Source organism: Penicillium taxi, assembly GCF_028828555.1.
Source record: "Penicillium taxi strain IBT 34144 chromosome Unknown utg000004l_segment0_segment0, whole genome shotgun sequence".
NCBI classification, from domain to species: domain Eukaryota; kingdom Fungi; phylum Ascomycota; class Eurotiomycetes; order Eurotiales; family Aspergillaceae; genus Penicillium; species Penicillium taxi.
The window spans coordinates 279,741-303,242 of record NW_026643206.1 but is presented as its reverse complement, the minus strand read 5'-3'; the positions used below and the strand labels follow the sequence as shown (position 1 = coordinate 303,242).

At 49.6% G+C, this 23,502-nt stretch overlaps 8 protein-coding genes across 8 annotated transcripts; 3 read left to right on the top strand and 5 right to left on the bottom strand.

Moving 5' to 3' along the window:
* Window positions 1–138: 138 nt before the first annotated feature.
* On the bottom strand, window positions 139–816 carry N7495_005020 (peptide alpha-N-acetyltransferase complex B subunit NAT3; the record flags this gene model as incomplete). Its single annotated transcript, XM_057207671.1, has 3 exons — window positions 139–310; window positions 363–594; window positions 648–816. The coding sequence occupies 3 exons, from the start codon at window positions 814–816 to the stop codon at window positions 139–141; spliced, it is 573 nt and encodes a 190-aa protein (XP_057061445.1).
* A 467-nt stretch (window positions 817–1,283) lies between these two features.
* Window positions 1,284–2,577, top strand: N7495_005019 (uncharacterized protein; the record flags this gene model as incomplete). Its single annotated transcript, XM_057207670.1, has 2 exons — window positions 1,284–1,957; window positions 2,013–2,577. 2 exons carry the CDS (start codon window positions 1,284–1,286, stop codon window positions 2,575–2,577), a joined length of 1,239 nt encoding a protein of 412 aa, XP_057061444.1.
* A 783-nt stretch (window positions 2,578–3,360) lies between these two features.
* tif32 (putative eukaryotic translation initiation factor 3 subunit EifCa) lies at window positions 3,361–6,525 on the bottom strand (the record flags this gene model as incomplete). The annotated part of the gene is made up of 2 exons (XM_057207669.1): window positions 3,361–6,417; window positions 6,484–6,525. The coding sequence occupies 2 exons, from the start codon at window positions 6,523–6,525 to the stop codon at window positions 3,361–3,363; spliced, it is 3,099 nt and encodes a 1,032-aa protein (XP_057061443.1).
* Window positions 6,526–7,460: 935 nt separating this feature from the next.
* Window positions 7,461–7,872, top strand: N7495_005017 (guanine nucleotide-binding protein subunit gamma; the record flags this gene model as incomplete). The annotated part of the gene is made up of 3 exons (XM_057207668.1): window positions 7,461–7,612; window positions 7,686–7,743; window positions 7,810–7,872. The coding sequence occupies 3 exons, from the start codon at window positions 7,461–7,463 to the stop codon at window positions 7,870–7,872; spliced, it is 273 nt and encodes a 90-aa protein (XP_057061442.1).
* Window positions 7,873–8,777: 905 nt separating this feature from the next.
* N7495_005016 (Rdx family protein) lies at window positions 8,778–9,350 on the top strand (the record flags this gene model as incomplete). The annotated part of the gene is made up of 3 exons (XM_057207667.1): window positions 8,778–8,903; window positions 8,956–9,127; window positions 9,181–9,350. 3 exons carry the CDS (start codon window positions 8,778–8,780, stop codon window positions 9,348–9,350), a joined length of 468 nt encoding a protein of 155 aa, XP_057061441.1.
* A 709-nt stretch (window positions 9,351–10,059) lies between these two features.
* On the bottom strand, window positions 10,060–13,138 carry pdeB (3',5'-cyclic-nucleotide phosphodiesterase PDE2; the record flags this gene model as incomplete). The annotated part of the gene is made up of 2 exons (XM_057207666.1): window positions 10,060–12,848; window positions 12,955–13,138. The coding sequence occupies 2 exons, from the start codon at window positions 13,136–13,138 to the stop codon at window positions 10,060–10,062; spliced, it is 2,973 nt and encodes a 990-aa protein (XP_057061440.1).
* A 1,133-nt stretch (window positions 13,139–14,271) lies between these two features.
* On the bottom strand, window positions 14,272–15,538 carry N7495_005014 (NAD(P)H-quinone oxidoreductase; the record flags this gene model as incomplete). Its single annotated transcript, XM_057207665.1, has 4 exons — window positions 14,272–14,895; window positions 14,948–15,039; window positions 15,090–15,359; window positions 15,514–15,538. 4 exons carry the CDS (start codon window positions 15,536–15,538, stop codon window positions 14,272–14,274), a joined length of 1,011 nt encoding a protein of 336 aa, XP_057061439.1.
* Window positions 15,539–16,087: 549 nt separating this feature from the next.
* Window positions 16,088–21,187, bottom strand: N7495_005013 (DNA-binding E3 ubiquitin-protein ligase SNT2; the record flags this gene model as incomplete). Its single annotated transcript, XM_057207664.1, has 2 exons — window positions 16,088–20,499; window positions 20,602–21,187. The coding sequence occupies 2 exons, from the start codon at window positions 21,185–21,187 to the stop codon at window positions 16,088–16,090; spliced, it is 4,998 nt and encodes a 1,665-aa protein (XP_057061438.1).
* Window positions 21,188–23,502: the final 2,315 nt, after the last annotated feature.

The following is a 23,502-nucleotide window of genomic DNA, read 5'->3' as shown; positions in this document are numbered from 1 at the left end:
AGGAAATGTTCCGAAGCTAATAGATTGATTCTTCTCATCATGAAAGTTGAAAGATTTCTCTCCATTTCCCGAGGTCATGGATAGCAAAGGATTTGTACTCCTCTACGAGTGTCTCAAGGGTGCATCCACACTGCCCTATTAGGTGACATCATGGGGAGAGACTCTGAAGTTCTCGCCGTTTTCTCGAATATGTTGCAGCTTTTTGTCTCGGCTGCATGGTTTGCGCATATCAAAAGCATCTTCGCCAGACTCTGAAAGTCCCGTTGGATCATCGCTGTAATAATTGACGACTCGCCTGAATACCGAGTACCTGCCAAATATCAGCAACCAAGTCCTCGTAGATTATGTTATACTGTACTCACCCCATGCGTTTGTACATATCTACTGCGACTTTATTCCCTGCCCGAACATAAAGATCCACAAACCAGGCCTTCTTGATATCGGAACCGGCCTCTAATTGCTCGCACAACCTTTTAGCATAACCAAGTCGGCGATAGGCTGGTGCAACGGTCAGGACTGTGATATGTCCGTGCCATGGAGTATAGTGCTCAGCGGGTGTCAAGTGGACATCTTGCTCCTCAAGTTTGCCCATAACTGCGATCTTATTAATTATGGTTTATACTATATGGGCAGAATATTTGACTTACTATATCCTACCACACCAGCATTATGATCCTTCACCACGCTAAACAGAGATGGCCATTTTGTGAGGTAGTTAAGGTAGAAACCCAAGTCATAGTTCTCCGTCAATGGATCCAGATTGGTCCAATTCATGGACAATAGGTCCATCGGGGAGAATCGGGTAATTGTCGTCATCTTGAAGACCCTTAGAATGCACAGAAATGCAAGTTCGAGAAGGAATGTCGCTGTGGGGTTGTGAAAGTGAATAATATTGCCAATCGGCCTTATAGGGCGGTGAACCAATTGCAGTCATTGCTCCGCGGACGCGCTTCAGACAAAAACAATCTATTTTTTTTTGTCTACTACAAAACTAACCCAGCAGTCCTTTTCTTCGGTCTTTGCATTCTGACTTCTTGTGGATCTCTTTGTTTTTATCTCAATTCATAGTGGCATGATGCGATAGACTCCAACTGAAAACAACAAGACATCAAATCGGCTCTTCTACTATTATACTTCCACAAACACAACTCCGTTGTTGAATCATTTACTCTTCTTTATTTTCTGCTTATTTTCTACTCCTTGGCTGCCTCTTTCTTTGTATTGCTATACTTAGACCAAGTCGTTGGACCTGTCTAATTCGGAGATCATCTCCTGTCCATCCGATGCCCCTCCGTTCGTCTCCCCTGAAACTCTCTCACCGCCGCCCCTCTATGGACGACCCTCCTATCTCGCCTAGAGAGGTGCCCAATGGCTTTCCACCGAGCCCTGTATTGCCTGCAACCCCACGAATATCGGCACCATCGTCCCCATTAACGCTTCGTCAAAATACATTTACTATGAGCGGGTCTCAGCGGGAGTCGGTAGACTTTTCAGCTGACTCGGGTGGAGGTGGCCTGGGAAACTTGGCTGATGAGTTGGCTGATGCCTGGGATGAGGATGAGGGCTATGGCTACGCATCAGGACAGGATAAGAGCCCCGCAGGGTCTCAGCGAATGGATCACAGCGATAATGAAGAATACCTACTCTCGGTTCACAACATGCGGTCTCAGTCACCATCACAGGACTCGCCAACCAGGAACAGGTTGCGAGCAAACCAGATTCGACAGCAGCGTCGACAGGAAGGACGATATGACGGCTCTGACTATGGGAATGACTCCGATCTAGACGAGGTGACGGATATTCCACCTGGATTAGAGAGCCAGATGGCTGATATCGAGAGTCTTGTACGGCGGGGCATAGAGAACAACGGCAGCGAGCATGATCATGTTATCCAGCGGACTGTCGAGTCCCTCCGGGATCTGGGCGGACAAAGTGGAATTGAGAACAGTGCCACGCGGTAAGTTTATGATTTTCGCTACATACCTCTGGCACTTGAAGCTAACCTCTGATAGGCTTATCACTGCCCACTCCTCTATCACATCCCACCTCACCCACCAAACACGCACTCTCCAGTCTCTCATCCATCCACTCCTCTTCTCCCCGTTCCCTCTCCTCTCAGAAGAAGATATTGACTCCCTTGTACCTCTAATTGACGAGGAACTCTTGCCAAGTCTTCCATATCCATTCCCTGAGCAATCTCGCAGCTCAAGACCATCAACCCCATCACAAGCCTCAAGCTCAAACCCACTTGTATCCCTCCAAGCTCTCATCTCCCAAACATCTGAAATCACCCACTCACTCCGCGGCCTGAGCGACACCCTATATGAGTCCCGCCAATTGACCTCCACAGCATCACGTCGTCTCCGATCCGCTCGTGAACTCGTCGCCGAAATCAGGCGCGAAGAAGAATCCCGCGAGGAAGGCTCACGGTGGATTGAGATCGGCGAGTGGGACCGCCGATTGAAAGATCGTGAAGCCGGCAAAGAGTGCGGGGACGTCGTGCGCGGGTTTGAGGCTGTGTGTGGCGAGTGGCGCGAAAAGCTATTCGGAACAAACGCCGAGGTGGCTGCTGCTTAAATCATCATCATCACTTCGTCACTGTCATTATCTTTCCACGGTTGTTGATTTGCTTACTTCTCGGGGGAAAAACAATACATTCAGATTGTTAGACTGTTATGAGCTTTTATCCTTTCCATCAGATATCCACTTCATTTTTCGCACCCATTTTCAACTTATTTGTATCCATGGATCCCTTTTGTTGTTGGAGTTGAGCTTGTACATAGCATCTAGATAGCCCTGAGATGGCCACTCATTTGAATCTGACGACTTTGCCTTTCTTGTTCTAGCGCAATTCTATGTGCACCTAGACAGTACTCCAATAAATTGGATAATGCTCATACTTGAACATTTAGTAAAATGTTCAAGGAAAGACAGCATGGTACGGGCGACGATAAAACGATCCTTTAAGGTAAACTCAGAAATAGTATTGAGGGTCATAATGATCCTTATACACTAAATCCCAATACAGGACTTAGATACTGCTAGAGACTGCTAGAATAAAACATGAAATCGGCATCACGGATGACAGAAATAACCCATCCGGAGAACAAATAATTATGGAAACACGAACATCGAAAAGACCGCAAGGCCGTATCGGGGCCAATGTTACAGGGTCATAGGCAAAGGGGATCATGAAAAACATGCGTCGGATAAAAAACATCCGTGTCACTTTTTTTTTTTTTTTTTTGCTACCCTAGAGTACGTAGGAAGAAGAAAAATGACAGTTAGCCCTGTGGGGCAGCTTAGCTCTGTTGCTGCTTCCACTTGGGCACCCACTTGGTGCCGCTACTCTTGAGCTCCTCAGGCTTGGCAGCCGGGGTAGAAGAAGAAGAAGAGGGGGTTTTCACGGGCACTGGGGCGAGACCAGCGCTCTCCGCTGGATGGAGCATCACGGTCACGGCTGTCACGGGGGGCATCACGAGGGGAGTCACGGCTGTAAGAGGGGGCATCGCGAGAGGCTCCGGCACGCATGGCAGGTGGGACGTATCCTCCACGGCGGACAGGCTCTTCCCGAACAGGCTCACGAGGAGCAGGTTCACGAGCAGGGGGAGCAGACTCGCCACTTGCCTCCTTGTTAGCCAGACGGTCTCTCCAGCTAGAGCCACCGGCAGGACGGCTGGGAAGATTGAGACGGGGAGCAGTGCGCTCTGAAGACTCGGAAGCGGGAGGAGCATAGGCAACAGTCTTGCGCTGCGAACGGCGGGCCTCGGCTTCTTCCTCGCGCTGCTTTTGTCGTAGAGCAACCTCGTCGAGCTTGCTTCGCTCCTCCTCGCGCTTAATCTTCTCCTCAGCCAGAACACGACGGCGCTCCTCATCACGAGCAGTACGCTCCTCTTCTTCGCGAGTGACACGTTCCTCTTCCTCCTTGCGGCGGCGCTCCTCCTCCTCGTACTCCTGTTTCTCACGACGGCGGCGCTCTTGAACCTCCTTGACACGCTGCTTCTTCTTAGCCTCAAACTCGCGCTCGGCAGCCTTGCGGCGCTTCTCGAACTCTTCGTGGCGCTTCTCAGAGAGCTCCTTGCGGAAGCTAGAGAAGGCAGGCACAAGACGGCTCAGACGGTGCTTAAGGGCGAGAGCCTCGGTGTGCTTCTCCTTGGCCTCCCGCAGAGTCTCAGCCTTCTGGGCCTCGTACAGGTCCTGGTCGTGCTTCTTCTGCGACTCGTAGTCGGCAGGGATGTGCTTCAATTCCTCGCGGCGGAAAGCACGCTCCAGGTGGTCGATACGCTTGGCAGTGGTGCGAACGCGGTCGTTCAGCTCGTTCTTCTCCTTCTCCAACTGAGCAAGCTTCATGGCGCGCAGGCGGTTGGCATCAAGCTCATCAACATCCAACTCACTGATGTCAATACCCTTGATTCCGGTCTTGAGCTCCTCGATCTGCTTCTTGAGCTCCTCCTGGCGGATGCGGTCCTGTTCATCCTTGAGGCGCTTGGCCTCACGATCCCGTTGCTCATCGGCCAGACGCTGCTTCTCGGCTTCTTGCAATTGCTGGGTGCGGATGCGCTTGCGGTTCTCCTCATCACGCTGCTTACGTTGCAGGGCATCGGTGGCAGCCTCCTTCTTCTTGTCGATAACGGTACGACGAGCCAAAGTCTGCTCGTGCTCCTCCACGGCTCCAGCAAGAGCGCGGGCCTGAGCGGCTTGCTTGGCGCTGTGACGGGCCTCGTTGTAAGATGGGTCCACGTACATGCAAGTAATGTGAAGGGTCTTGGCCAGACGAGCCATCGAGAAGCGAGCAATATCGGCAGGGGTGTTCTGGAGGCGCTGCACGGAGCCAGTCTCGCTCTCGGCAGAGCCAGCGGCGCTGCCGGCATGCTGAGCCTTGGAAGAAGAGAAAACGTCGGAGTCGAAAGTCAGAACACCAGAAATGTGGTCAACACGGATGGCCAGGTCACCCTTCTTGCAACCGTTCATGATGAACTTCTCAATCATGGCGGGATTGATCTGGAAGGGATCGGGGAATTGAGCAAGCTCGTAGACGAACTTGAGCTCAACGGACTCGTAGACCTGCGAGAGCTGCTGGAACAGACGAGTGAGAATGACCTGCTGGAGGGGAACGACGTACTTCTCCATCTCAGGGTCGGCACCAATCTGCTTCAGGATGGGAGTGATCTTCTTGCAGATAGAGAGAGGATGGAAGTCAACCTCGAGGATGTTGTAGAGTTCACGGATCTCGGGGCGAACGCGCTTAAGCAGACCCTTGTTCAGAGCATCCCGGAAAAGCACAGAGCGAGATGGGGGCTGGATCATACCAAGCAGGTTGGTAAGACGGGTGTTCTTGTTCTTGCGGGCCTCGTCAACATCGATGAGAGCGCCACGCGAGCGGGTGGTGCTGATGACGGGAATGGACAGAGCGGAAAGGAGCACAAAAGAAGCGGCCTTGGTCATATCGGCCTCGGTCACGGAGGGGTTCTCCTTCTTGGTGCTCTGGCCAGAGGCAAGGGCCACAGAGGAGAGGCGGAGCAAGTTGTAGTACCGGTTCCAGGCTGCGGCATGGAAGAGGTAATTCTCGCTGACGAGGAAGATACGGGCCAGCTTCTCGTAGTAGTTTGCCATCATCACATTCTTAGCGGGACGCTTGCTTAGGTTCAGTAGGGTGTGGATATCCTCGATACTGCGGAAGGCTTCTTGCCAAAGCTCCAGCTCGACGGCAACGTTAAGCTGCTGGAAACGGGTGTCCAAGTGGCGCTGCAGGGTGTCTGCGTCGCTCAGGTTAATGGCGTGCATCTGGGAGGAGTACTTGGCGGCATTTTGGACGTGGTTACGGAGGAGCTCGCACAGGCGGCGGAACTCGGTCTTGCGGGTGTACTTGAGGCAGAACTGGAAGGCCTGCAGAGCGGTCGACTGGTACATAATCTCGAGGCGGGCATTGTTCTTCAGGATCTCGAGGACGGTACGGTAAGTCTCCCAAAGGAACTTGAGCCAAGGAGTGACGACGGCGCGGTCGGTACGGTCACGAGACTGCTCACCGGAGACGGTGGCCAACAGGATGGTCTCCGGGGTTTCGATGGCCTCAAGATCATCGATGTTCGAGGAAGGGGCAGCGGATTCGAGGGTAGACTGGATCTCGTCGGCCTTGGCCTGGGCCTCGGTGACCTTCGACTCGGCGAGTTCAATGAACTTCTTGAGGACAACTTCGATGGTGCCGACGTTGGTGTTCTGGGCGATGTTCTTATACTGGTAGAGGCCATCCTTGGCGGCCTTGCCCTTGCGCAGATCAACAGATAGTTCCACAAAGAGGAGCATCACGGGCTCCAACGAGGCGATCGGGCTGCTGCGGGTACGCTTCGACGTAACATGTTCATGGAGGACGGTCAAGGCAGCTGGGGCCTGACCGACGGCGATAAGTTCCTGGGCCCTCTAGTAGTAGTTCACCGTTAGTATATCTAAATACTAGATGTCGCGATATCTGATACGACGACGAACCTTGAGGACATTCTCAGGTTTGATATGCGGTGGTGGCGGCATGATGGGCTAAATGCGACCCCTTCGGGATGAATGAAAAAAATTTTTATCGGAAAAAAAGTCGAAAGGACCAAATTGAGATGGCGGTTTTCACACACGGGCAGTGGTCTGGGACCGGAGTTGAATAGCTGCCACGCGAAGCCCAGGACTTGAAGGTTAGTAAGTACCTGTTGTGCGTAAACCAGCGAAAATTGCCCGCCAGTGTGAGAGGTGTTCCCACTTCGGGCTTAAGCGATGGGTCAGTCACGTGAATTTGTTGATTGGCGCCTGAAGTACAAGGCATACATATCAGGCAGAGAAGAAGCACGGATCATTACTCTAACTGCTTCTAGTTAGTCCATCTTTCCATTTTAAAATACAGGGTAATATCGTATGTTACCGTATACCGTATACAACCCGCATACCAATCTACGATTCAGAGCTTTTCAAGTCCCACCACGTTGACTAAGAGTATGATTTGCATCTCATCTGAAAAAGTAAGCACGTCCACTTAATGAGACGTTGAAGTTGAGTAAAATTCCATAATTTCCATCTGGACCTTTCGTATCCGAGTCAGATTCTGCCCCCGAAGCTATCCGGGACATTTCTCCCCTAAATGTAGATTTACAGTATCAATACTCCTAAGCTAAGTTTCGTAAAACCAAAATCGAATTTCCCCCTTGGACACAGACCCAACGGGGAAAATCCATTTGATTTCGCCCCGATCTTCTTCCTCTGTGACCCTTCCCATCCCCTCGCTTTACCCTCATTTATTTCTTTATCGAGACTGTGTACTTCAGTCTCCGCGCCAAATTTAATTTCTCCACTTGTGACGACCACTTTTTTCCCTCCCCCTTTTCGACCTTCTAGTCCCCCCTCCACCCCCTACATCTTCAAACCCCCCGAAACGTCAAACGGAAGTCCACCCCTCTCGCGCAATACATTCGCCAACAGTCACAATGCCTAATTATGAACTTCGGTCTGGTGGTGATGTCAAGAACAAGAAGCAGAGTGTCGCTGATCTGAAGTATCGTCGTTTGACTGAACTCAATGCTCGTCTGAAGGAAGACCTTGACCGTCCACGTGTGAAGGTTTCCGAGGCTGCTCTTTCGTGAGTCCTTCCTCTCCAAATCAAAGAGAATCTAGAAAGAGAATTCAATTAATATTCTTTTTCTCGTCTCTAGTCTCATCAACTACTGCAGCAACACTCGCGACTTCATGGTGCCGGCCGTATGGGGAAATGTAAGTAACCAGCTCTCTTATCTTCTCTCTTTCGCGCACATCGCTAATATAGCTTCCGTCTTTCAGGTTGACAAGCGTGAGGACCCCTATGCTCCTCAGCAACAGAGCGGCTGCTGCACGGTCATGTAACGGCTTCATGACAATAATTCTCGATCGCCACGACACGATTTCTCTTTTCTTTCTTTCAACCTAATCTTTGATCTTTAATGATCCCTTCGTCTTAACCTTTTTTTAACCCAACCTCAACCACAACGCAAACCGAACTCGGCAATCGCTCGTCTGCTTATGCGCCTGAAGAATCGTCTGCTGGCCCTGCACGACCCTTGGGACGCTATATCGGACCACTGCAGGTGCGACCAAATCGCCGTGTTTCTGCCTCTTCGTTCGACCGATTCTGATCGTCTAAATTTAAATCCTTGGATGTCTCGCGGTGACATTCCATAATGCACTGCTGTGTTTTTTTTTTCTCTTTTACTTTTTCTTTCTCCTTTCCTTTTTTCCTTTCAACTTACTTTTTTCCTATTCTCTTCTACAGCATTCCCCCTTTTGTCGCCTTTGTTTTTGAAGCCAAATCTCCTTTGTCTATGGGTTCTCCAAAAAAACCTTTTTTGTTTGCATGTTTCAACAGTCAGGAGAGTCGGTTGCCATTCGTGTATCATAAATTCGATCTGCATCCATGACCAGAATTAGTATCATTGATCTACACTGGACAGTTCCTCCTTTCGCGATACATGCATGTATAGATCTCTAGTGTAACAAGTCAACATAAATGACTCCTTCGTACTCCATAGAATATACAATGAGCACGAGGAACACCGGTTAGCAGCATAGGAAATACCGAGATCAGGCAAACCCCCCACTGACATCATCCCACAAGCAACAACAACCCATCGCCACTTCCATCCGTAACACCGAAATCATTCCATAAGCCCTGCATACATCTAGCCCTCTAGGTCTGAGCTCCCTGCGGCATAATTAGCCTCGGATCCCATATCCGAAATTTCCTACTCCACACCTGGCTCTCTTTTCCCACCATGGCGGACCCAGCTTCAAATACTGGTCCTAATACAATGCTAAAGCACGCTGAATTGACCACGCACCTCCCTCGTATTGCCATCAAGTTCTGTACTCAGTGTCGATGGATGCTCCGTGCTGCATATGTACGTCATCTCGTTATCCACATTGGCTTGCTTAGCTGACCAAACCTTCTAGTTTGCGCAAGAGCTCCTCTCAACTTTTGGTACTGACCTTGGTGAGGTCGCCCTTGTACCTGTTACAGGGGGAGTTTTCACGGTTACTATCTGGCATGGACAGGTAACTGAAGGTGAGGTCTTTACGGAGGAAACTGTTCTATGGGATCGGAAGGTAGATGGCGGATTCCCCGGTATGTGATGTTCTTTCTTTCTGGCTTTAAATGTTGTACTTATATCTTTCTAGAGGTCAAGGCTCTTAAGTCTCTTGTTCGAAATGTTATTGATCCTACTCGGGATTTGGGACATACTGACCGGGCTTTGAAGAAGGCCCAAGCTGAGAAGGAAGAGAAGGAGGCACTAGTTGATCAGAAGGATGTGTGCCTTAATAAGGAAGGTTGCGAGGATTGCGCTTAGCCTGGGGTTTTCCGGCCTTGGGGAAGGTTTTAAACAATCATCCCAAGGTTCATGGATCGACCAAGTTCAGCTGAATGGTAGTAGCACTGAGGTTTAAATCAAGAGAGAAAAATTATAAGGATATATACATCAGAGAAATGAAGAGAAGTATAAAAAAATCGCCATATCCAGGTCACCTACATAACAAGTAATAATCCAACAATCAATGTCAATGATTCAGAAGGCCACCAAGAAATGGCAGAAAAAAGAAAGAAAAAACCAACGCCACCAATCCCTATTCCGAATTCTAAGATGACCGCCACCCCCGCCTCCCAAGAAACCAATGCAGCCGAGAAAATCAGGCAAACACAAACGCAAAAGAATTGCAGGAAGAAAATCAAAAAAAGAAAGCTCGAGCGTTTACATAATCGTCACACGGGGACTCTTAAGGTCCAATGCAGTAGCTGCAGCTGAGAACCAAAAGGATAATACAACTGTCTTTTTTGAGAATAAGAGATCATGTTTGTAGATATTGTTTTCATCTTGTGTGTTCGGGTGTAAGAACATAGTGACAACATCTTACATCGTTGATGTTGACATTGGCACAGACACAGACACAGACATCGATATATCGTTTGGATCGTGAGGACCGCCGAAGCTAGCCAGTTTATCGAGTATGAAATCACGTAACAACGTTCACATAATACAAGGTAGCAAAAGATCATCCAGTTCAGCTTTCGCCGTGGACCTCTTGTTGCTGGTGAGGGCGACGCTTCCAGAAAGCGAGACGTAGTCGACTCCGTCGCTTTCCCAACTTACGGAATCCAAGACCATTGCGGGAATCGTCACCCAGATGATCGTTTTTGTTATTGTCATTATTTGCAGATCGGTCTGCACTCAGAGAGCCATTGAGCCCGTTTTTCGAATAACCCCTTCCATCGTCTGACATTGGACGGCCCAAATATAGACCTGAGCCACGTCCAGAGGCACGACGAGCGTAGTATCCACCGTTGGAGTCTCGTACGTACGATGTGCTAGGGCGGGCACTGGTTCCCTCTGGCCCTAGGTCGCTTAGAGCCGCACTGTCGTTTGAAGCTCGATTCTCGTCGCTGCTATCAACGGCTAGAAGACTAGTGGCGTTGGTGGCAGGGGAAATCGGGGTCATGTTGTTGCTGTATGTGCTGATACTCTGCGTACGGGTACAGCTATTGCGGTTGGAATTTGATGGCGCGGATGTCCGCGCAGAGGAGCTGTGATGTGCGTGGTGTTGGAAGCCATGAGGAAATTGGCGGTAGCTAAATGATTTTTCGGGTGGAGAATCATTTGATTGATCTTGCGCGGTAGTCCCTCGTGAGACGCTGGAGCCTTTGGCCGAATTGGCATATAAAGCGGTTGCTAGGACAGCCGGATCGTTGGGGGACCGGTTGGGATCTGTGAAGGGGGTTTGATACTGATGGGTTGCTAATCCTCCACCTCGGTGCGGTGCAGTCGGAATAGAAAAGTAGGAGAGGTCTGGCACAGCATTAGATGACTTGCAAGACGAAACATCCGGCACCATTGAAGAGCCGGTGATTTCGATCTGAGGGCCAGGGGTGTCGACTGTTGTAACCGGCTCAATGGCGCTCCCTTGGTATGCGCCAGGTCGCGGGGTGCTCGCATCCGACCCTGTAGTCAGTGGACCTTCTCGTATGGGGGCCACGCCTTCAGGAACCGATTTCACGATCGGTCGAATCGGGCTTCGAGAGCGAGGAGAGATGGTGACGGTGTCGGGTGTCTGAACTTGCAGGGCTTGTCTTCGAAGTTGATCGTTGGCGTATTGTTGCCACTGTGCTAAGTTACGACGAATGGCATCGCAGGTAAACTGCATCTGTGGTAGAAAATCCGACACCCCCTCGAAGAGAGGAAGGGCGAAAATCGACATGAAGCCGATTTGACCTGTGGCAAGCTTGTAGACATTGCCAAGCTCTGGCGGTCCGCCGAAGAGGGCAGTTTCCATGCCCACTTCCTTCTCCATTTCACCTTGATTGGCGAACTCTTCCTGAAGAACCGTAGTCCAGCGCTCTGCGATGGTCCACGGGCGAGCGACGTTGCTGATATCGGCGCACTTGATTATCAGGCCACAGAGCAGAGACTTGTACATTTCGATGTCCTGGGGTTTCCAACCATCTAAAGACCGGTTGTTCTCGTGGTACTTTTCTTGTAGGGATCCCATACGCTGCATGAATTTCTGGTGAACGCCCATATCGGTCGCCAGAATGGTGCTGATGAGGAGCTTTCGAAGTTGTTTATCCTTGAAGGCGGCAGGCCAGTGCCGGCGAAGAATCTGGGAAAAGGCTGCGCAATGGAATGCTTCCAGGACGGAGTTGTCGTTGTAGAGCTGAGCCAAGGGAGCGTTAAGTTTGACCAAAAAAAAATTGTTGACACCAGGGTGGCCGACGTCGTGGCCGATTGCTGCGATGAGAAGTGTGAGGGAATCAAATGGGGAGAGAAGTTGGGTGATAGGGGCTTTTGACGAAACGGGGACTTGGCCAATCGGCTTGTAGTGAGGTAGAGCTCCAATATGGAGCAGAAAGACAAAGACAGACTGCAGTACGTCAATGGCATGGCGGAAGTTATGGTAGAGGACGAAGGAGTTGTAAGCTGCGCGGCAGGCTAGTAAGAATGTCCGCAGTTCGTCAAAAGTTAATTGCCAGTGCTCTAGTCCGGGGAGAGTAAACGCGTGCTGAAGCATTGCGCATGCGCCAAAGACCAGCTCGTCCTCTGATAATTCATGAGCTGAGAAATTCCACCTCCCAACCTGCGCCCTGATGTACGTCTCGCGCGCTGGCTCGATATCCAGGGCCCTGTCCTGAAAGTCGTGGATGACCTCTTCGGGATTACAGATACCATTCATGAGTTTGGAGACCATCGCCTCTCTCAGATACGCATACGGTTCCTCATCATGTACGCCAACCCAAGAATGCTTGCGCTGCTTCCTCCGTGCTAAGAAGCGCGACATCTCCCGCTGCGCCGTGCGACGAGTCCGATACGAATGAACCACTAAGCCCTGGATCCTCCCCCGATCGAGAGGGGTCGTCAAAACATCGACGGCGCCCGCATCAAGACACCGGGCAATTTGCTTGTGCTCTAAAGTTACGGGATTCCGACTAAGCCGTTCATTGGGGTCCGTAGAGTCGGGCGCGTCCGAGCCAGCGGTACGCAGGATGGCGATAGGGATAACGAGGTTGGGACAGTCTTGAACTTGTATATCGGTAGAAACTCCAGAGAGGAGTGACAGGCCAGGCGCTTCGTCGGAACGGGAAGAAAAAGTAAAGGTTCGTTGAAGTTGGAAGGAGCTGGGGGATGGAGGGCCGGTATCTCCCCACGAGGCACGACTAGCCTTTCGACGCGCGATATTTAATTCGTCAGATGAGAAGTCGATACTGAAGAAGGCAAATATTGGGATGCAATCGCTACCCGAGCGATCGCTAAGTTCGGCCAATTTGGTGGCAAAGGATGATCCGGTCTGACACAAATAGACTGGAGGTCAGTTCCGTTAGCAGGCAGTTCTCTTTTTTTTTTTTTTTTTTTTTTTTTTCTAGAAGAAAAAAAAAAATCAAATAGTTATTCAGAAAGCGAGTCATACTTTTTTTGCACACTTCAAGCAGTTGCTCTAAATCGGCGTGGAGAGCATCCGGTTCATCGGGTTGAGTGAAGGATGCGGCTGACGACGACACAGTTGATTCATCGACAGAACCTCTGCGCACCCATCTCTCCGATCGGACCCGGTCATCAATATAGACGGCCGAGCATTCCACGCGATCCACCATGATAATACAAGGGTTGGTGTCAGATCAGGCCGCGCCGGGGAAATGACGCAGCCAAGAAATTGGGGGAAGAAAAGGAGGAAGTTGGGCCCGCCCTGATTCGCATATGGCTCGAAAGGGAGGATGACGAGGTCAGGGTCGGGGATAAGGACCGAGAGAGAGAGAGTGGAAAGTGAGTGAGTGTGTGTGAGAGAGTGTGTGTTTGAGAGAGGGTAGATGGAGAGATAATCGAAGGAAATGTTTAAAATTTCAGAAGAAAAAAAAGATATGCAAGGATTGGAGTCGGCCAAACGGGCGCGAACAATGAAGTTGTTCCCGAGATGGCGGTTGCAAGGATCCGAGACAGATCCAATTGGAAATAAGTGCACGTGAGAGATAGAAAAGAGAGAAAGTAGAGTAAAGAGGAGGTTAACGTATAACGTAGGGGTGTGGGGGAGGGGAAGGAGAGAAGAGGGAAGAGGAGTTGTAAAAGGCAAGCTTCCAGAACGTTAGAAGCCTTTGGAGATCATGTGTGGCTCCACCTAAAGAAATTACGAAATTTTACGTACGAAATAGAAAAGGAAAAACACTTCTAGAAGACCCACATTGATTATTACTGCAGGATCCCGTTCGAGGCTCCGGGGAGATCTGTCTTATAGCCGAAATGTTTACTTCATTATCCCACAGTTAAGGGTCTATTCTGTAAAATATATCAGAATTGAATGAAATTTAATGTTTCCAATTTAAGCATTTTCTGCCTGGTGAAACAGGCATAAACGGATCTACTTCTCGGGTCAAGGCCCGACGTTACAGCCGGGCAACGGGGCAACAGTAGAGCATCATAACAAGATCATTTTTTTTATTTTTTTTATCTTCCTAAGCTAGTATATGATAGAAATTATGAATGGTCGGAGATTTGGCTATACGTACTTTAGTACCTGTCCCTAACTAGGAGTCTCGCACTCAAATACCTAGATGTAAAGATTGACGAGAGAGTTTAGATCCAATTGCTAGCTGGAATCTAAAAGTTTACTTGAACTACATTTATTCCTACTCCAACATGATGACCTCATCGATTCATCAGTCTGATACGCGGGAAACGGTGGGAAGCAAAAACTTATTTTTCAAGGTTTTATCCTTTCCCGTCGGTGGACCCTTCAAATCACACAGATGATTTTTCCCTTGGTAGTATTGGTCTCCATCAACTGATGCGCCTGGACAATATCCTCGAACGGAAATACTTTCTCCACAAACACCTTGAATGTGCCGTCGATGAACTTTGGTAGCGCATGCGATACAAGTGTATCCCGCAGCTTACCCTGGTACACCTCGTCTCGGCTGCGTAGAGTACTACCCTCAAATCGGATGCGCTTTGCGAGTAGCGGGGCGATGTTGACTCCGTCGGGAAGAGTGGTACCGCCCATAAGACCCAGGAGCACGACACGCCCGTCTCGAGCAGCTACGTTCAGGTCGCCCTGGAAGTAGGGCGCACCGACGAAGTCGACGGTGAGGTTTACTCCTTCGCCGCCCGTTACCTTTTGGATCTCGGCTGCCCAGTCTTGGGTCTTGTAGTTGAATGCGGCAGTCACGCCGAGCTCCTTCTCTAGGAAATCGATCTTTTCTTGCGATCCCGCGGTCGCATAGATGGCCTTTGCTCCGGCTATCTTGGCTAGCTGGATGCCGCTAATAGAGACTGACGACGCTCCTGCGTGCCATAGCACGGACTGACCAGCCTGAAAGTCACCGATCAGGAATAGAGCCTGCGATGCCGTGATCCAGGTCTGGAAATAATCAGTAGAGTACGATGTAGAACTTGTAATTTTGGTTCTTTACCTCTGGTACACCGGCAGCCTCTTCCCATGACAGCACCGCCGGCTTGTGAATCAACATCTTGGTTGAAACGACAATGTACTCAGCATAGGCACCTATAAATATCAGAAATGACTCATTTTGGGTATAAATGTGGAATACGTACCGCCATAAGCAAGTCCAAACACTTCATCTCCGATTTTAAAATCACCAGATGCATTCTCACCAAGTTTCTCCACAACGCCAGAAAACTCAACACCGAGTGTCGCTGGTGCCTGTGGGGGCACTGGGTACAGTCCTTCCCGTTGTAACAGGTCCATACGGTTCAAACCGAATGCCTTGACCTTTACTAGTGCTTGGCCTAGGGCTGGAGTGGGCTGTTCAGCTTTATCGTCGATGGATAGAGCTGTTGCAGGACCCTTGCCACCCTTAATAACTATGCTATGTCAGTATCATGTTCGATTATATGTATACTGATTCAATTAAATGGATCATTGCCATTCAATATTGCTTTTTGTGGGTGATGAAAGTGTTCTATAGGTGTGGATAGGAGGGGTAAGCGCCTTGGAAGGCGGTTTAGGTCAACATACCGACAGCACGCATAGTCAGGCTCATCTTGGGATGGAGAGCTTCAAGATATATTGTATGAATAGAGAAAGAGTCTTGAAAGTAGAAGAGAAGCTCAATTTGTTTTAAACGTAAATCTGGTATTTTGCATTAACAAGGTGGAGTGGAAGCTCGCATTTGTCATCAGTGTATCCACAGACCTTTAAGATGAGATGCTTAACCTTAACTACTAACCGGGCCTAAAGTTGTCCAATTTTCGAGAATTACGTAAAATACAATTGTGAGTGATTCAATTCTTTCGCAAAAACATAGAGGGGGAATGGTAGAAATAGACACGCCCTACTCCATGCAATCCATTTGATATCCTATAGACTGCCGTTCCCTCGAGACTCCGCTTTTCCAGTAAAAGACGCCTTAAGATGAGACAAGAGATGGAAAGAGACAAGAGATACAGAAAATTGAAACACGATAGAAAATAATATGGCTCCAAACAGATAGATTTCCGACACTTTTTTCTTCTTCTCGAGATACCTCGCATATGCATAAGACTTGAAAGAAAACAAAATAAGTAGTTGTACATTCTGCCATGAAGGAAAATCAGGACAGAAGATTCTTTAGGGAAGGGCTTGCACTGGCCCCTGAGCTGGTGCTGGTGCCGTTCACGCCCGAGTGTCGACTAGTTCCCGAGGGACCTCCTATGAGAGAAGTAGGGGTGTCTTCAAGTCGAATGGGAGGAGTAGGTCCCCGGGGATCGAGGTGTGCCTGAGTCACCGGCGGCGAGTGAGATGGTGCTCCCATGCCACGATCAATCGAGTAAATACGTGACGGGGGGCCACCATTCAGTGCACTTAGTGATGTCTGTGGGGACTGATTGGCTGTTGTCTGCAAGATTGGTGGAGATGCAGACGGCGCATACGGCCGCGGTGGGGGCCCTGCCATGTGTGGTGATGGCTGTGACATGTGGGGCGAAGGGTGTGACAGATGGGGGGAGTGACCTGGCATGGGACCATACGGGCTTTGATGAACATATGGCTGAGGCGGCGGAGGAGGAGGACCCGTGTTGGAATAATGGGGTGGAGGGGGTCCTGGGGGATGAGGAGGATAACCGCCCATGTGATGTGGATGAGCCGGGGGAGCCGGAGGGCCAGTAGGATAGACAGGTGGTGACATGCCATTTCGCATGACCACATCGTTCCCAGGAGGTCGCTGCTCATAGCTTCCAGGATATCCTGGCATCGGACCATGCGAATGATTATGAGTCAAAGGCGGTCGACCAATGATACCAGTCGGTGGAGGCTGTGGTCCTCCTGGGTGAGCATGCGGTACAAACGTATGACTAGGCATCCTGGCAGTTGACAGCGGAGGATGTTGGGGCGGATATGGCGACGGCCGTGGACCAGGCGAGGGAGCAGCTACCGGTGGGGGTGGTGGTGGTGGTGGCGGCGGAGGAGGAGGCGGTGGTGGGTTCTTCAGATGGCATTTGTGGCATTCATAGACCTGCTCACCAATATCTCCATTGGAGTGATTAAACGGGCTGGGGTTTTGTTGGTGAGGAGGATAGGGCGAAGGGCCCGAGCCAAGTCCCACTCCATTCGACAAAGATGGCCGAGATTCGCCGTGTTGTCGTGCGCGTGGCCACCATTTAGGACTGCAATCGGTCGCACATCGCACACAATGCGTCACGTTTCCAGAGACAACTTGTAGCGAAGGGCGTTCTTCGGTATCGATATCCATCTCATCTGCTGCATCTTCTATTGGGGTGGGCTGTGGCTTATGAACTGTCTCCTTGGGGGCCACCAGTGTACCATTACTTGTTGAAGTCCTTCGGTGTCCAGGGGCGAGTCCATGCTGCGGAGCGATGACCGATAGTTGCACGTATGCAGCCTTCCGAGATGTCCCCGTAAGGGCCAGGTCAGCCTGCTTGTATTTCTGGGCAAACTGTTGGAGAGCATTCAGATCATCAGAACCGGTCAGCTCGCCGATATCATGGAGAGTTTTAGACACCGAGTGATGGGGACAATAGACTGTAGGGGTAACCGCTCCAACCTCGTCACCCAAGTGAATAGTCTGCACACTGTCTCTCCGCGAAGTCTTCACTGGAGTAACATCAAACCCGAATCGGTAGCCGGCCTGGAAAGCACAGCCAATGTGGAAGTGGGCGTTACATCCAGAAAAGTTGCATGGAACGCAGGCACCCTTGGAGGACTTGCAGATCTTGCACACATGCCGCCATCGATCTTTGGGAATTGATCCGAATCCCTCGGCAGGCTCCAGTTCCTTTGCATCGCCATACTTAACTTCGGGGGTCCACATAGTACACAACACGTGGGCCCAGTTGTTACCCGCAGTGCGCTTTAGAGGCTCGCGAGGGCCAACAGGCTTACCGGCCGCTTCCTGTCTTTGACGATAGAGCTTGATGGCTTCGTGGACCATTTCTTTTTCCATTCGCTCCTTCTCCTTGTCTCTCTCTGACTTCTTGCGACTAGTGCTTTTGGTAATCTCCATGAGTTCATGCTCGGTCCACGTTACCGGGCATAGGATGCATTCATAGGTGGTTGAGATGGAAGGACTGCGGTCGTTAGAGCACATATCACATAGCCATTTGTTACCGGCCCTAGAGCCTTGCATTCCGTAGCAGTTGCGGTGGACAGTCAAGCGGCAATCACGGCACGAGAGATGCTCATCTCCCAATGGCTCGACCTTGCTGCATACAGCACAAGGTAGAGTCTTCGCCCTAGGTGGATCAGGGACGATCGGAGTTGCTTCAAAAGCAATCCTTTCAGCTGTTGCCGCAGCCGCGGCCGCCGCTACAACCTTCTTCTTTGGCATTGGTTCAACTGATGTCGCAGTTGAAGTGGTGGTAGTGCTCGGGTTTTCGGTGCGAATCGTCTTCTTCTTCGGCAGATCCAGCTTGCTCTCCTGAATTAGTTGCGGATTGCTGTCCACGGAGATTCCCATTGCGGTAGCAGTCGTGGCAGTAGTGCTGTTAATTGTGAATGGCGTTTCAGTAGCCGTGATCAACTGAGCCAGCAGTTCCTCGTCAATACGCCGCCTCCAAGACTTGTGACCACTATTCGCAATCCTCTTGCCTACTTCATCAACATCCTCGTACTGAATGCCGTACTTTCGCCATAGCAAAGCACACCGAAGACAAAGAGCAACGGCGAGCAAAACCCCCTTTTCTTTTTTCGAATTAGGTTCAGATGGAACGGTTGTGCCGGCTGGGACTGGGGCGCGCCGCCATTGTCGTGAGCTGCGTGTCGAGCAAAACTTGCACTGGAAGCCTCGTTTTTGGATTATAGCCTTTTCGGCGTCAAAAGACGAATCGTCATGGTCATCGGCTATATCATCAAGTAGTTTGGACACAGCGATACTTTGACGTCGTACTTCCTTCTTGCCACGTCTTCCCTCGAAAGCACCCCACACTTTTCGACCATTCGGAGTTTTCTTCCACATGTAGTAGAAGCGGACAATCTGTGCGTGAGGAACCGTCTTGACATGTTTGGTGATGTTGCGCCACTCGGATCCAAATTTGGCCACACCCTGTTCAAATAGTTTCAACTCCTCAGGCTTGAAGTGAGGCTCCTTAAGATCCTTGTACCTGTTAACCTTCTTCAACTTGGTAAGTGCTACTTTGACGTCGAAACTCTCGGCATACAGAAGCTGCAAAGCTTTGTCCAAAAAGTTTGTCGAGTACTTTTCGACTCCAATGTGCGGTGCAAGTTCTTTTGCCTGGCTCATATAGTCGTCAATGAAGGCTTCCCGGTCGGCAACACTCAGGTGGCTTCCCGGTGCGTCTTCCCCACCCCGGGCGGGAATTTGAGCTTCAGTAGGCATTTTGAACAGAAGTTGAGAGGTATGGACCTGTTTATTACCCAATTGAATCGGCTCATCCTCCCCACGCTTGATGTAACCTGGTGGTTCATCCTGGATCCATTTCGGTCGGGTGGCCCGATCTTGTTTCGCAGCCTCGAGCGCGGCCTGCGATTCCTTAGTGAGTTTCACAACATTTCGGCCACCAGCTACTTTCACCGCCTTCTTTTTCAACTCTGGCGGCTTGACATATTCGACTGTGCGTCCTGCCCAGGCCGGGACAATTGCCTGGTGTCTTGGACCCAAACGAGAACTCGCACGGGGGTAAATCCGATCATCGTAGTCAAGAGCATCCTCCACTCTGCAATGCACGCCGAGGTATCGATAGGGCCACATTTTCGCCTGAGCTGTCTGCTCTTCTGTTGCTGGTTGCAGCGTCTCGTCATTAGCCACCGGGGTACTGACAGATGTGTCATTAACAGCCACGTTGAGATGGGGGTCTTCCTCTTCCTCCTCCAGAATCTCATCCTCGCCCGCTGGCCGGAAATCCCCAATATTGGGTGTATTCCGAGCCTCGAGTTTTCGTTCCTGGGCGCGACTACAGGCGGCACAGGCCCAGGCAAACCCGCGTGCGGGTTTCTTGGTCAATGCAGGTCGAACACAGTACATGTGGTAAGTTGAGTTACAAACAGCACAGTCAACAGACTCATTATTTGCGGCAAAAAGGCGACATCTTTTGCATGTCTTGACGGCGCCTGTCAACTCCTTTCCCTTGCCAATTTCGACCAGAATAAACTTCCAGCGATCATCCAGGACTTTTTTGACATTGCTGGGTACATTGATGACATCTTTCGTCGGGATTACGTCGTAGAAGCGATGAATATACCTATCAAACATTTTGTCACACCAAAAGGTATTCCGAATCTTCTTATAGGCGTTCAAATCCTCAATTTCTGAAATATGCTGGATCTGACACTTGCCACGTAGGGAAGATAGAGGGCAAGTATCTGAGTGCATTGAGGCATACACATATCGGTTATCTGGGCTGTGGCGTTGAATGTCTCTTGGACGATAATACCAGTTAACTCTCAAGGCTTCGATGATGCCATCCTCTTTGGTCTTGGAGGGGATGAACTCCATGATACGTGCCAAGTAGTAAGGCTCGCCTGGTGGTTCACATATTAAGTAGATATGATCTGTGAAATTAGATTAGACGATAAGTATAAAACGAGGATACAACCATAATTAGGAGGGGGGGGGGGGGGGGGGGGGGGGAAGAAAGAAAAACAACTACCTACCATTGACGGCGAGGGTGGTACCGTCGTCGGCTGTGATTTTGCCGTCCTTCAGATACGGCTTGCTGGACTCAAAGCTGACCATATTGGTATGATAACCATGTTCGGAATCTCCCGGGGCGTTGGTAAATAGTTTCTTGGCGGCATGTTGTTCCCCATTGGAATTTGAGTTTGGTGTGCTGGCGAGTTGCTTGCGTTTCCTCAATGAGCCAGAGCCAGGAACATCCTCTGGCCGAGATGAAAATGAAGATGTGCCTGGAATAGCTTCTTTGGGCGAAGTGACTGTATTGGGAGCATTGTTGGTGCCAGTACCAGCACCATTAGGAGGACTCTTTCGAGCTTGCGTGGGCGAGGACTTCTCGCTGTCAGATTTGGAACCGTTGACGATATTTCCCAGAGCGACCCCACTATGCCGTTTGGAATTTTTGGCAGGAGCAGCATCAGTAAATTCCATTTCAATGTCACGGTCCTCAGCATAATTGGGCCGAGGGGCATTGGCATTGCGGCCTCTTGAACGCGTCCCATAAGGGGCCGCAGCGGAGGAGCTGGCCGGATCGGCAGCAGCCTCCGGGGAATTGGAAGAGGTCATCTAAACGGACACACCACCATAGAGATTTAAGATAGAAGAGATTGGAAGAGACAAAAAGGAGCAGTAAACAAAAGTGAAAAGTAAAGCACGTGCCGCTGTTTTGGATGTCAGTTCAGAACCTCGAGACAAACACAGTGGCGCGATTGCATAAACGTGGAGTGGATATGTGGACACACTAGGGCCCAGTGAGTGGGGAGGGGGGCGAAAATCTCAAAGAAACGGGTAGACGTGTATGTGGATGTGGGCAGATATGGGAAGTAGATGGAAAATAGGGAAGTTGGGGGAAGTCGGGAAGAGAGATGAGAGATAAGAAGAGAATGGGGTAAGGGAAGTGGGAATGACAAAAAGGATTGTAAAGAGTAAAGAGTGGACCGGCCCGTGTCAGATCTTCCTAACTCATTGCAGGGGTGGAAGAAGGGCGGCCGAGAGATATCAAGTGTGGACAGCAACAAATAGTTGGGAGAGTAAAGAAGGGACGATGACAGAGCAAACGCAAACAGAATAGAGGGGAAGAGAAAGGAAAACTTACTTTTGGTTTACGACAGATGTGGGAAGTGGAAAAGAGGATAAGAGGATAAGAGGAATGAGGAATGAGGAAGCAAAGAGCAAAGAGGAAAGAGGAAAGAGGAAAGAAGAAAAGAGGCGAAAGAGTTCTGTGTACTCTGGCTAAGAAGTGACCATCAGACGCGAGATGGACAAATAATAGGCGCGAAACAAAACAAGTGCGCAGCCACCCGTGGCAGAGGATCAGAACCAGATCGGGAGAGAAGTAGTAGAAGAGAGTAAGAAGTTAAGATATGAAGTAGAGAGAAGAAGGGGATACTGGAAAGTGGAAAAAGGAAAAAAGCGTCTAACCCGAGCTTGGCCCCTAGTCCCAATATGTTAATATGACGGATCCTCAGGATATTGGAACCAAGGGAAAAGGGAAAAGGCCAAAAAAATAGAGCCTCGCCGATTTCACCCCATATGATTTGTACTTCGGAAAAAATAGTAGAGATTTGGGCAGATACGCTCTCCTCGCTCGTTATCTAATTGGTATTTGATGGACTACTAGGGAAAATCTACATTTATATCAATTTATATGGGAAATCAAATAACAGTCTAGACTTGGGAGGAAAAGATATATAAGACCAGACGAAATGAGTTTCCCCCCAAAATGAGATAAACTATGGGAATGGGGGTGGGCATATATGGAATGTTAGCCAAGCGCGTTTTGGGGGGGGGGAAGAGAAGTGTGTGCGTCGTGTGGGAATGAATCTTGATAGAAGATTGGATCTCAATCAGTCCGAATATTCCAGTCATGGAAAGATTGAGGGAGAACATGTTGTGCGAGGTGAGATACATTCTATCATGTTCATTCCTAAAACATGCAATTCGAACGGGTAAGACGGGGATGTTAAACAGGTATGAATGATATGGGGGAGTTGTGGTAAAAGTAGGAAAATGGCACTAGCGACCGGACTCCACAACTTCCCATCCACGATCCCTGCTAAATTACTGTATGTATTTTACATCGACTTCACTCTGGACTCCGCGTCAATATGGTATTGTACAACCAAGCATTGAAGTTCAATTTTTACAGAGGGGTACTAGATTGGATTACCTACTTCTTCAAGTACCTGCCATCGATATTCCAAATTTTTACTTTTATGACTACTACTTACAGGACTGATATAGGGGTTGGAAAGAGTGTTACCGTACTCCGGAAATATGTATAAGGTATCAAAGCGTTGAACCGGTAGATATCAAATTTCAAACCAACGGATTATTAAAGGGGGAAGAATGGAAGTGTGTGACACAAATACAAGTGTTTTCCGATATTGTCTTTACCAAATATTACTCAACGTTCCAAGGTTAAGCAGTATATGACAGCGTTCATCGGGACTAGTTTCGAACAGTAATATGAAGTAAAGTCGAAGCAAGGGGAACCACATAGAACTGAGATAGTAAGATGATAAGATAGTATGATACTAAGATATTTAGAAACTATACTAAGCTGTTACATGTACTTGTACTGACTATTAACGAAATAACGAATTTGAAATAAACTTCTACCGCCCGCTCGGTCCAATGAAGATCCAAGACGCCGAGAACTATCCGAGGATGATTCCGCCACTTTAGGAGCTCCTCAGAACATGCCACTTGCTACTCAACATTATTACTGATACATCACTAAGCTGAATCTGAACTCCATCTTCATCAACTACATCTTATAACCTTGGAACTACTACAAAAGGAAATTGGAAACATTGGAAACATTGGAAACCTTGGAGCATCATGTGTCCTTCATGTTCCAGACAAGGCTGTCGCCTATA